We start from the raw sequence: 14263 nt of genomic DNA on the forward strand, positions 1-14263 counted from the left end.
AGAATGAAATCATGAAATTGGAGTAGGTAATGAGGTACTTGGCTAAAGGCATCGAGTGGAACTCCAGTAAAGCAACATTTCAGATAAAGACAATCTGATGCAACTTTTCTGACTACTCTACTCTTAGGTTTAATTCTAACGTAGGCAAAATTGGAGGAGCTCAACAACAGAGAAAATGTGTATGTTACTTTGAACAAAGGTCATCATAAGAGCACGCACTATCATGTGATTTGAAACTTGTCATCTTTTGATACGATTTATGCTCAGCAAAGAAAAAACATTCTGGGGGAAACAATTGATAATAAGCAAAGTTTTTATAATCAGGAAAATCAACAGTATTTAGTAGAAGGATTTGGTCAGGAAGAAATACAGTTACAGTCTGGCATGCTGTTTATTTTAGCTTTTACAACAAAGCAAGGGTTTGAGAATTTCACAACCAATGACTATACAGTCTCCAATTCCAAAAACAGTTTATAATAATTTGGCGGCACATACAACATGCATCAAACACTCTATTATTCAATAACTAAATGAGACATTGCATCATTCTCTTCATCGTTCACAATCATATATTCACCCCTTTTCACTTGAAAAAGTTCATTAACATTAAGGTACAAGGATCTTGGACAAAAACCAAGAAAAAAAACCCCATGACCTTATTTTTACTAATGTGCAAACCATGATTTTTGTTCTGATGAGCTATACATTTAAAAGAGTGATTCTCACTTGAATAACTGTCGAGAAAGCAAACCAGCAATTCTCAATCTACTGCCAACAGGACAGGTTACTGGGTTAGATTTTAGGGTACACACATTTACTTGTGAGAGGGGTGTCTCTTCAGAAGCATACCTTGTATCTAACATGGTGGGAATTTTGTTTATTTCATATTACCAGTGAATGGAAAGTTGGTATTGTTAAGGCTTCAGGAATTTTCTTTAAAGTCAGCAATCTATTAAAAATATGACTTGGGTAAACCAAGTAGAACCCCTGGAATTGGCTTGAGGAACTATTTCTAAGGCTTCAAAGTTCTGAACGGGGCTTTCCATTTTTGGGTATGATGCTCATTTCTTCAAGTCTTTTTTAAGATGAGGCTTGAAGGAGTATTATTCAATCTGCATTATATTATATAAAAAAGTCTGTTTTTCATAGTCATGCTATGCATTTGAAGTATAATTAAAACCTATCCTTTATTAAAAAAATAAGGAAAATAATACCAAAATATTTATTTGTAAAAAGAACTTCATGTTTCTAAAGAAACCACCACTGAAGTTCTCTTGATACCACTGAGGCAATGTCTGATTTGATGATTTATCTGTCACTCATTCAGGAAGTTTGAAGTAAACATGACAGAAGTTTAAAATGTGAACGAGGAACATTAAACTTAGCTCCATGTGGAGGCTAAATATGGGCAACCTCTCTATCATTGCAGAGAATCACCTAGGGCAAATATTTAAGATTTATGAAAGAAATGTTTCTTTTATAAAGTAATTGGAATTTTAACCAGATGCATGATTCAAGTTACAAAACCAAATGGATCCCCAGGAGTTGAAATATTTTAATCACATAGCTGTTTTACCTGATTCTAACTGATTTTTCTTTTAGTACTTGAAATACTTCTGTTCTATACTTCCCAAACAAGTTTTGAAAGGTACAAGGTGGAAGCCGTAATGATTTATTGCTGTGTGTCTTCAGGCAGTGTTTTCCGTCAGAGCCTCGGGGAAGGTTCTCTTGCTTCTTCTAGCTTTGTGAGGATCCACTGTTGTGGGGGAACAAACCAACATTTGTTTACTTCAATGAAGTTGCAATGAAACTCAAAAGGTAACGAACAGAAATCTAGAAGTTGGCTCTCTAGATTAGTTGGGTATATACTCATAGCCAATAATTAGCTTCATCCTGCATCAGAGATCATTCACTCACTTAAAAACTCACTCATTAGCAGGGATGATGGTACTGGGTTTGATTTAACAGTAGGAATAATGTTTTCCTAAGGTCTTTGGACTTAGATGTTCATCTTCAGAATAAGAAAAGTAAAATGAACCATCCTGAGAGAGAAGGGTAATTTGGCAGCTGGGCTGAATAACTTTGGCATAGTGTGAAAATTATCTATGAAAAATTTGTTTCAAGTTATGCCAATTCAGTATCACAAACATTTGTGATTCCCTGTCTAGGATTCTACTGATTGCGCAGGAATAATTATGTATAATTCTACAGTGAGTAGTAGCACAGAAACATTCTTCAGCATTTTAGGGCTCTCATTATATATGTTCTATTCTGAAAGGATTTGAAATCACAAAAATAAAATGAAAATATAATGCAAACCTTTCTACCAATAATGTCTATTATCATTGGGACTGTATGACAGATGAAAGCACTGGCGATGATACTGAGGTTATCCCATTATGGAAAGCTTTAGCAGAGATATTTGTGCTTCTTTAACTTAAGAATAACCTCGTGGGAACAGCTCTAAGATAAGTAGAGAAAGAAAACTGAGCTCAGTATCCTTCTCAGCATGTTTTTGGCGGAGCAGGAGGTTCAAAAACAAACTTTCTGGGATAAAATAACATGGTGACAGAGATTAAGTGGAAAATATATTACAGAGAAACTGAAATAGGTGGTAATGTCCTTCAGCAACATGAAAGAAGATGGCCTGAAAGTCATGCTATTACCATGTCTTACTCTGTCTCCCTGGTTCCAGGTAACACACATATTGAAGCTCTCATTACTGTACTCCTCTGTATTTGTAACTTATCCATGCCCCCTTTCAGTTTTCTACTGTTAGTATGCCAGTGCTGCCTTATATCACAATGTCTAGATAGAAGATTGCACAGCACATGCTAGCTAGATGGTCCATGGTTCCTGATTTGGGGTCCAGATGTGATAAGTGGACTGGTAAATGTTACATCCAGCCAGGACCACAGCAGAGAGTAGTATGAGGGTGGGAGGCCCAGGGATTCAGTAAAGGAGTAATGTGTTCTTATTATACATTTTATGACACAGTGAGTACAATTCAGTATCAGGAATAGTGTCTTAGTTGTGATTAATGAGGTGGATACTCAGTTGACATCTTTGTAACTGCCATAATCCTATAGTATGCATAGTGCTTTTCAGTTCCTATCATCCACATTTTGAGGAAACTGAGGTTAACTGACTTCTCCAAAGTCCTATAGTCAAGAAGGAACAGAACCAATATTCAAACCCAAATTTTCTGACTCCAGGCTTGGCTCCTTTTGCCCTGTGCCATGCTATGGTAATTAAAAAAAAAACTGCTATAGCTATATAGTAGAGAAATCAACAACGCTAGAGCTGGTAGATCAGCATTAGAATGAAACAATTATTTTGTTTGTTGACTTTTTCACAAAGTATTATAGTTAGGATTTAAATAAGATGGAGCAATTTGATATGAAAAACAAGTAGGTGTGTTGAAATCAAACTAATGAAAAATAGTTTTGGGGAAATATTATGTAGTTATATATACTAAAACTACCAAAATACAGAAACAAAATTAAAAACAAACACAATTTATCTGACTTAAGAAAGAGCCCAACTTACATGACTTTTAAATGAGAAGGTGCTATCTGTTTAAGTAAAAGATTCATTATATTTACCCTAGCATCCTCAGGGGTCTTGAAGTTAATTATTTTTCCAAACTCTTTGGAGTGGAATACAGACTTCACTCGTTCCTATAAACAAAATAAGTAACTTCATTAAAATGAAAATCCAGCTGTAGAAATACGATAAAGAAATGCCATGCAGTTTTATAAATCTGTGCTTAAAGCATCCATCTTACACATATCCTATACCTTAAAAAAAGCCAAGGATGGGGAACCAAGAAGAATCAAACACAAATGGGAAAAAAAGACTAAATTCTAACATATCCATTATCACTAATCCTAAATTAAAAAGTTTCGGGTGAGATTTCAACTGCTAAAGCCACAAAGGGTTTATGCAGAGGATGGGAAGGAGACTGGTTGGGAGCAGTGCCACTGTTTTTCCCTCCAAACAATTTCTCAGATAGTTCTTGATATCTGGCCATGGAATCATGATAAGTTCAGCTTAAAAATAATGCATATATATGTGTGTGTTTATATATACACATAAATGTTATATGGGGGTGTGTGAACGTATGCGTGTATGTATGTAACTTCTGACATTTTTAACTAGTCATGCAATAAGAATGTAGTTGAAGAGTCAAAGAAATCAGGGTGGGTCCTAGATCATAGATGATTATTCTCCACTTTTTACACTCCTTTGGTATTCTGTTCAGTGTTTGTTGGGGAGAACTGTCTAATGATGGATGTTAAGCATCAGAGAGACAAATAGAAAGAATGGGATTATTGAGAAGGGTGGTGTTTACCTCTATTAGCTATGGGTAGAGTTATAGAAGAAGCAATATGGAGGTTTTACTCATCTAACAATTGCTATAAATAATTCAAATATCCATGCAAATAGAGACTCAAGAAGAAATCAGATTCCTTTATTTAAAAAAAAGGATGATTGCTGATACAAGGTCTCAAGAAAAAGCGGAAGGGGAAGAAATCAAGTAGCCCAGACGACATCTGTTGTTTCTGCCTGCGTGTGTCCAATGCATCTTCTGGTGACAACTGTTTGAATCTCTTTTAGGTAACTATTTCTCACCTTATCTCACTCCAAACACTTCAGACAGAACTGACTCTTCCTTCTTGGTAGCATCCATGGTGATCCCTTGACCCTCACCTGGCTCAGTGGCCCATTCCCGCTCCCTGACCAAAGTGCCTGGTTCAAGAATAAGCATGTGACCAAAGGTGGCCCAGAGAGAAGTTCCTTCTGCTGAGCTAGTAGAATACAAGCTTGCAATGCCTGCTGGCCATTGTGTCACCAAAGGACAGTCTGCTTGACAATGAGGCCAACACTGAAGAAAGCAGAACCTAGAGATGAAGGCAGCGAAGGAGAGAAAGGAGGAGGAGAGGAAGGGAGGGAGAATAACTGCTAATGACATCATTTGAGCATACCTAAGCTACGAGAGAGAGACTCAGACTTTTCAGTTACGTGAGCCAATTAAATCCCTCAAAACCAAAACAAAACAAAAATAACAAAGAACGAGACTTACTTGGGTTGAGTCATTTACAATATTTCTGACCAAGACAGCCAGTGCCAAAGTGGTCCAACACATAGCTATTTGGTCAAATACCTCGAGGCCAAATACATTATCTTGTATTTCTTTCTATCACCTATAATACCCAGCACAATCATTACAACTTACAGTAAATGTTGAGTCTCTGTTGATTTACCAAATGACTAGCAATTCACTGCATTTTATATCAACATCCAAATACCAGGCACAGTGCTAACTGCTAAGTACTCAAAGCAGAATGAGAAATGGTCTCTGCCTTCAGGAAGATTAGAATTGAATTGGGAATATAAGATACTATCTATAAAAAGAGGAAGAACTATCAACAATTGGCTGTTAGAAAGAGAGAACTTTTCAAGTGTCTTTTTGAGAGACTTTCAGGGAAAAACATTCTGTAGGGAACTGCTAGGGATTCTGAGGTATACAAATGATTTTCTCATTTTAGTGCCCTGGACAGCAGTGGGAAGGTGGGGATCTGTTACTGAATATGAAATGACGGCCCAGGAACGTTGTTGTCAATGTAATAGCACATAAAGCACAAAAAGCAGCATATTTTTTCTTGGCCTAGCTTTCTTTGCTTTAAGCCTGAGTAAGACAGCAGGTGTAAAGGAAAACATACGAAGACAAAGAAACAATTACAAAAGAGATGGAAACATTACAAAAGTAAAGAGGACTATTTCAATGCGTTATTTTCAGTTCCAAGTTCTCAAAAAACTCTATTCAATATACCTTTGCTTCAATGCGCAATCTTCTTCCATGAACAATGAATGGCTCTTTGGTAAACTCATCAAAACTATACTGCCACTCACATGTAAGCTGTCCAAATGTTCCTTTTGTTACAAACAATATACCACTGGGGGAAAAGAAAAGAATCCACTTTAAAGATTGAAGCACTTATATCCATAATATAATAATAGCAGGATACTTCGCAAGTGCAAACAGGACATCCACCAAGAGAAACTGTATTCTGGGTCATAAAAAATCTTAACCAATTTAAAAGAACTGATATCATATAAAGTATGTTCTCAAATCATAATGGAATTAAACTAGAAACCAGTAACAGAATGACAATAAGAATATTTCCAAATGCTTGGAATTGGCACACTTCTAAATAATCCATAGATCAAAGAATCTCAAAGGAGTTAGAAAACATTTTGAACTGAATGGGAATGAAAATATAACAAAATTTGTGGGGTGCAGAAAAAGCAATGCTTAGCGAGAAATTTATAACACAACATACTTATATTGGAAAAAATAAAGTACTTATAAAGTCAAACATATAAGGCACTTTATAAGAAATAGGAAAGATTTACAGAACCGATTATCAATCAATATTTTGGGGAACTTTCATGTAATTAATGCTTTAGAATAAATGCTTTTATTACTAAGCCTCCATGTAATATATTGACCAACCTACATCAGAAAGAGGCTTTTAAAATTAATTCTTGTTTCCTTGCCATTTTTGAGGGAAGAAACCAAGAAACGAAAATGCATTGTTTAGAAAAATTCTATTTAATCCTTCCTTCAAAGGCCTTTCTCCCCCAGTTCTTCCTTCTGGTTTAAACATCGACTGTGGATGCAACAAGAGGTTTCTTTAAGTAACACATACTTTAAGTTAAGGGATTGAGTTAAAAAAAAAGCTGGCTGCTGGCTGGAATGGAAGAGAATGCTAAAGAGGATTCACATCTCTCACCTCAGTCTTCTGTCTCTGATCCCCTCTCTCACCAATCTTGGAGTATAGGGGCTGTTGGAACAAATGTACTGGTCCTCCAGTACATCTTCAACCATGTGAAAGATCAAAGATAGGCTAAGCTTGTAGCAGGTACCTAGTCCTCCCTCTCCTGATTCCAAGATCCTTTCTCCTCAAATCCGACACTTGGGGAAAAAAGCAAATTCTAAGCATAAATGTCACCTTTCAATCAACTACAACTAACTCACTAACCTTACCCTGTCAAGGTTTAGGTGACCTCATTTAAAGAACTCTCCTATATGTTGAAAAGAAGGTAATTTTTAAAATGTTGTAAGATATTGTAAATGAAAAAACTTTGTAACTGACCCTTGTTTATTAATTCTGATAAATCACCCTTCCTTTAGTTAATGAGGGAGAGGGTTAATAAAAACGTGATTGAAAACTGCCATGCAATAAAAAGACTGCTGAAGCATTGTGTGTAATAATAAAAGTTCAGAAACAACTTAGATGTAAATACTAGGTAGTCATTTTCAAATTAAGAAAAGTCTCCATATGCTGACATGGAATAATCTTCAAGACATAGATCTTAAATAAAATTTAAAACAAAGTACAGAATGGTGTGTATAATTTCTATTTACATTAAATATACCTATGTGTGTATGTTTACATAGGCACAGAATATTTCAAGGATACAAAGGAAACAAGCACAAGTGGTTGCCTCTGGCAAGCGGAAAAAAGGGACTGATAGCTGAGACAGAATGAACATTGACTTTAACAGGCATACCTTCCAATCTGTGTGAGTTTAAATAGGAAAATTAAGATAGTGCTGTACATTTCAGATTCAAATTATTAGGATTAAAAACATTAAAAATGAATGCTAAGTTCAATGGTCAACTTGAACTAACAAGATGCTTATAGTTCTTGTTATACGCAAGTGATAACAACAGTGAACAAAACCACATGGGTTTACTGACCGCTCCTCTCTCTTTAGCCATAACCTCTCTCCCTGAGCCACATTTTCATTCGCTGCCATGCAGAAATCTCCATCCTAATACTAAACTTGCTAATTCTTTTCCTCAGTTTAACAATAATGACACCTGCAAAAACTTGCCCATCTGAGGCTATGCCACTGTGTATTTTTGCTTGCACTCCTCCACTGTCTACAAGTCTGTTTGAGGATTTGGCTGTGGCTGAGAGTAACCACATAAAACCTGACCCATCTCCAATGGTCTATCTAACTTATGTGAGTCAATCTCTATTCATTAATAGTGCTATTCTAATGAACAGATACCACCAGAAGATCATTGACTTCTAGGGTAACCTGAAATTGTATACTTTTTCAAGAAAGGAAAGGAATGGTATTGGCCTACCTTTAAGGGGATAGTTTTATAGGAATTTCTGTATCAGTCCAAATTGGTTGAAATAATAAATTAATTTACAGTTATGTTTATGCGTGGCTCTGCAGCTATCCTTATGCACATACAAAGCTAAACACGAATTTACGTAAAGTTTTAAGTACGAGGCTTACAGAGCAAGAGGACCAGAGTTAAGCAGGAATCAGTGTGACTATCTGGGAGAAAAGCTGAATAACAAGTGCTTCACTTCACGAGTGGCTGTCAGTCAACCCCTTATCAAATTATATTAGAAAAAGAAAGAAAGTTACCTTTTGGTTATCATTAACATATCTGTTTTATTTATCATGACATGGGTAAAATATTTATATTTTGCAAATCTTCCATTTTCTATGACCTGAAAAAAAGTGAGAGCCAGAAAATCAATTAATATTCCTATTCTAATGCGAGTAATGCCTTACAATCCTTTAAAAACCATTTCTCAATGGGGGCAAATCATTAACATACTTATATAGGAAACATATCTTCAGAAAATTGAATATTCACAAAATCATTGCTGCTTCCTTTTCCTCTTTTTCTTTTTTGAGGAAGATTAGCCCTGAGCTAACATCTGCTGCCAATCATCCTCTTTTTGCTGGGGAAGACTGGCCCTGAGCTAACATCTGTGCCCATCTTCCTCTACTTTATATGTGGGATGCCTGCCATGGCATGGCTTGACAAGTGGTGTGTAGGTCTGCACCCGGGATCTGAACTGGTGAAACCTGGGCTGCTGAAGCAGAACATGCAAACTTAACTGCTGTGCTACTAGGCCAGCCCCTGCTGCTTTCTTTTTAAAAGCACCTATTTGCACTATTTTATTGAAGATTACTCAGTTGCAACTATATCAATCTTTAATGCTGGATTTTGGGAATATATTGTTATTATTCCAAAGTTTAAGTTTAAATTGAACCTATTAAAGTTACTATTAAACTATCGCATTCATTTTATCTTGGAAAATATATTAGTATTTGATCACATCATATAAAAACACAAGTAAACACTAACACATACAGTCACACGTTGCTTAATGATGGGGATATGGTCTCAGAAATGTGTCCGTAGGTGACTTCGTTGTTGTGTGAACACCATAGAGCGTACTTACACAAACCTAGATGGCATAGCCTACTACACACCTAGGTGATACAGTACTAATCTTATTGGGCCACTGTTGTATATGAAGTCTGTTGTTCACCGAAACATTGTTATGCAGCACATAATTGTATTTAAATATAAGTATCACATAAATTACATTAGCCTCCACCTTGCCTCTTTGCCAGAATTTCCCTATCTGCGTTACAAACGTTATTTTCTTTGCAAGTCTCATAACTCACTCAAAAATAAGGAGCAAAGTGTTTCTGGACAAAGAGGGAACACCAGGGACCCAATTAGCCTATGAAACAACCTTTAAATTTATTTTCAGGACAAGCATGTCTATCCACGACATTGTCAACAATTCTTTGTCCCAGAAAATATAAAGATAATGATATAAACGAAATGGACTTATTTTTAATTCTCCCTAAATACCATTTGCTCTGAAATGAAGTTACTTTGGCTACTTAAAATATATAGTAAGCTAGACTACCATTTTTCAAGAGACACACAATAAGATCCCTCAAGAAGAGGTATGCTAAGAATTTAGCCAAAATGTTAGACCTCTTGAAGAAATTCCAAAACAGGATATAAAGATTTTAGAAAATTGTATTCCATGAGGCTATATCAAAAAACTAAAACTATTTAGCCTAAAAGAAAGCTAACAAGTGACTTCATAATAATCTTGGTAGACAAGGCCGGTAGAATAGCCTTCATTTTTATTGGAGACAGAAGTTAAAAAAAAAAAGAACCTACAACAGTACGATGAGGGATACAGATTAATTGCATGAAAGAATTTTCTAACTTCAAAGATTATACTTTTTGAGGAAAGAGTATCTTTACTATTTACTATAGTAGGTAGGGCAAGTAAGCACAAATTCCTTCAATTATAAATGAAAAAAGGACAGAACCACAGATTCAGAAGAAATTAGTAAGAATTACTAGATAATTTGTAAATTATGCAAACATTTGAATAACTAGGTGAAATGGGTCATGTTTTAAGAAAATACAAATTATTAAGAGAAAGAAGCATCAAATATTGGAGAAAAAGAGCAGAAATTATTTGCAGATGACAGTATATCTAGAAAATCCAAGTACATAAAGCCTAGTAACTTTATTTTATAAACACAATAATCAACCTGAAAAATGGAAGGAAAAATATCCTGTTTACAAAGGTGTACATATCTACACATAAGTTTAACACCATGCAGAATTTCATGGAATTTATGTGGTAAAACCTATAACACTCTATTGAGGGGAATAACAGAAAAATTTGAAAATGGAAATTCATGTCTTATTCTTAGATAGAAAAATTCACTACAATAAATGTGTTATCCCCTCCTCCCAATTTATAGATATACATACACACACTCAATGTGATCCCAAGATGGTATTTGTGAGCTTGTTTTGGGGAAGCGGAGAAGTGATTTAACAATTTATCTAGGAAAAAAAGTGATAATATCTAGTAAATATAAAAGGAGAATGAGAACTACCCTAGCAGGCATTAATAGAATTTATTAGTTGCAGTAATGAAACTGTTTGGTGTTGGTGGATATAAAGACATATCAATAGAAAGAACACACATTCCAGAAACTGACCAAAATGCATGTAGGATTTTTGTCCAAATATAGGAATTTATGAAATCAAGACAGCATTTCAAATTACTAGGCAGACGCAAGTATTATTAAATAAACAGTGTTTCAGGTAACTCGCTGGCTAAAGCTGGATCCCTACTTCTCTCTTCATACCAAATTAATTCCACGTGGGTCACTGATTTACATATACAATACGAAACTATAGAAGTACTAGAAAAAGTAACATTTTAATAATGTTAAAGTGAAAAGGCTTAAATATAAAACACAAAGTCCATAAAACAACGTAAAAAAGTGGATAAGTATATGGAAATTAAACACTACTGAATGGCAAAACAATAAGCAAATAAACAGAAATAAAGTAAAATAACACAAAAACCAAAGGATAAATTGGGAAAACATTTGTCAATAGAGAGAGGGCTAAACACAGAGAATTCTAAGAATATGAATAAACTAATAGGAGAAAAATGAGTCAACCAACAGGAAAACATGTAAAGTTTATGAATAAGTAATTTAGCAAAACACAAACAAAATCTGACGAACAAACACATGAGAAAATGTTCAACTTAACTCAAAATCAAGAAAATCCAAATCAACTTAACAGACCTTTTGAGCCAGCAATTCCATTCCTAGAATTTATCTTATGAAAAAGTATGCCAAGATATACATATAAAAATCTTCATGGTAATACGGTGGTAAAAGCAAAAAAATCTAAATGATCATTAACATGGGAGTGTTTAAATAAATTATAGCATAGCCATACAAGGAGACACTATGTAGTCATGAAAAAGAAAAAGAGGGATGCATGTACCGATACAGAAAGATGTGCAAGATACAGTAAATGAAAAGAAATTAAACTACCGAGAATGAATGGCGGGAGAAAAAAGCAGAAACGCATACATGTACACTTATTTATATATGCACAGGAAATTTCGGGAAGGGTTGATGGTAACATACCAATCTGTTAATAGCACTTATCTTTGGGCCTGGGAAAGGTAATAGTGGGGGTAGAAGTGAAGCTTTTATTTTTAACTTTACATCCTATTGTTTCAGTTTTTTGGTATGTGAAAAGAAATAAGCTGCCCTATTAACAGATCACAACCTTCAAATAGCTTAAAAGCTATGGTTCAGCTCTAAGCACCTACCTTCTATTTCAATCCTACGGTAAGTTTAGGCATTGCAGTTGAGCCTGCCTCTCATCACTTTCCACTTTTCAGACACAACTTAAATCAAATCTAACCCATGCATATAAGCAATTAAACCAATTTCAATAGTCACATACCATCTTGTATAAATAAAAGCTAAAACATCCAAAAAAAGTCATTCATGCAATGTTTTCCGGAGTTCATCAAAAACCTTAAATGCAACACTTGAAGGATGAATGGACATTATGGTCACAGTAGTCTACTTTGAAACAGATGACAAACTGTATTCTTTATTATTATAATGGATATATTTGAATAAACATCAAAGATAACCCCTTATGCAGCAAAACGTTGATGGTCAGTTTCCATTACAAACATGTGAATATGGAATAAGAACAGCATTATAAGCAGAAGCTAAAACCTGGGAACTAAATCCCAAAGCAGCATGTGAGAGAATGTGATGGCTTATCAGCCATCATCTTCCATCATGCTGTAAAGTCTAGAAATATCATGCCTTTGGTCACAATTTCCTGATTAATTATTTGACTTTATAAATTTCCTATATATGAAGCTACATACGTCATTATATATTATTTTAGGGAAAAAACAACAGAATTTTAGACCTGAAGGAATGTTATTGTTCATCCAAACAAATCTCTTCCTTTAAAACATGAAGAAATTAAGGATCAGTAAGTGTCTTATCCATCTAATTTTCACAAAAACCTTGTGTAATTAGGTAAGATTACTGTTAAGTGACTTGCTTAAGGTCACACTATCACTTGTAAAACTGGGCTGAGAAAAGTGGTTTCTTCACGTCTAATTCCAGGGCTTTTCACTATACCTTGATGTCTCCTCTTACGGTGTCAGTCACACATTTCCCCAGGGTACCTCAAAAATGTCTTCAGTATCCCTGGATGCTGGACGTTGCTGAGGCAGGCTGCTAAAGCAGTTCAGGCTGGCTGATTTTTTTTTTTTCAGGTTAACAGAGTCCAAACAGTTTAGTGTTAATATCCTATCTTCCTCCATCCCAAACAGATGTTATGTATTAATGTTTCTACTAAAGTAATTTGTGATGCCCTTTAAAATAAATGAAGAATTAGCAAAGCCAGGGCTAGAAGTTACCATGTAGAGCCTTTTGCATAAAGACCAAGATTTGGCAGAAATACCAAATGATTTGAAGTATCAAATACAATAACCAGTAATTTAGACATGTACACCTCATTTATCAGGCTATAGTGCTAAAGGAAAAATAATTTTTGCCTTATTAAATTACCTATCATTATTTGAGAAGTTTCTTAAAGAAAGAAACACCACAAGACAAAGGGAACTGCATTCATTACGTATCATTGTCAGAATTTGTAGATAACAATTGAAATGTATGGCTATTGGTAAAAGGGTCCCTTTTGCAGTAGAAAAAATGAGTATGTAAACCTTAGTTTATTAGATATAAATAAACCCAAACCAAACTTAGAAACACAGAGAAAGAAAGAAATTGAAAAACAGTGGTATCAGGGTTACCCTCTAAAATTCATATTTCCTGTCAGATAAGTTCCAATACTTTAGAAAAAGAACATGAGCTAGAAACTACAGTAATGCAGAAAACATTGCTAACACTCTCACATCATCCAAATGCTATGAAGTAGCAGAATATTCTGAATAAATATTTCTGAAAAAACAAAGCAAAATATGAAAAGTCAGATACTAGGAACAAATCAGTAACATGGAAGGCTTTAAATCTCAAACAATATAAAGTGCTAATATTCATGGGAAATATATTTAAGAAAATTGGATAAAGGACAAGAACAAACAGTTCAGCAAAAAACAAAAACAAAATCTGATTAATGTCTGACTCTTTTGGAAGATGAATCTAATAGAGGTATAAATGAATTTTTTTTTAAAGATAGCAACATGGAGTAAAAGGAAAATGAAATTCATCTAGATGAAAGATAAAGTAAGAATGCTATCAAGAAAGAAAATCTACTTGACAACAAATAAATGGTTTTATAGATTGGTTAATCTAAATAGTCAGGAGATGATGGGGAAAGAGGAAAAGTATATGAACAGATTATACTGAAAAACTAGGGGCCAGCCTGGTGGCGCAGCGGTTAAGTTTGCCTGTTCCGCTTTGGCGGCCCGGGGTTCGCCAGTTCGGATCCCGGGTGCAGACATGGCACCACTTGGCACACCATGCTGTGGTAGGCGTCCCACATATAAAGTAGAGGAAGATGGGCATGGATGTTAGCTCAGGG

The 14263-nt window shown here is 35.0% G+C and overlaps 1 protein-coding gene across 7 annotated transcripts in view; it reads right to left on the reverse strand.

Annotated features, from left to right (window-relative positions):
- Window positions 1-295: 295 nt before the first annotated feature.
- VPS13A (vacuolar protein sorting 13 homolog A) overlaps window positions 296-14263 on the reverse strand; it is a 233757-nt gene continuing 219789 nt past the window's right edge. For 4 of the 7 annotated variants that reach the window (XR_011531544.1, XM_070590109.1, XM_070590113.1 and 1 more), the window contains 4 exons: window positions 8461-8546; window positions 5837-5960; window positions 3606-3680; window positions 296-1756 (listed from right to left, as the gene is read on the reverse strand). Coding sequence is in view for 3 of the 7 variants with exons in the window: in XM_070590109.1 (XP_070446210.1) it covers window positions 1706-1756; window positions 3606-3680; window positions 5837-5960; window positions 8461-8546 (336 nt within the window). In the remaining 4 variants the exon portion in view is untranslated. The remainder of the gene's footprint in view (window positions 1757-3605; window positions 3681-5836; window positions 5961-8460; window positions 8547-14263) is intronic. The other 3 variants (XR_011531547.1, XR_011531546.1, XR_011531545.1) reach the window with 1 other exon arrangement.

This window comes from Equus przewalskii, chromosome 22 (assembly GCF_037783145.1).
Source record: "Equus przewalskii isolate Varuska chromosome 22, EquPr2, whole genome shotgun sequence".
Lineage (NCBI taxonomy): Eukaryota > Metazoa > Chordata > Mammalia > Perissodactyla > Equidae > Equus > Equus przewalskii.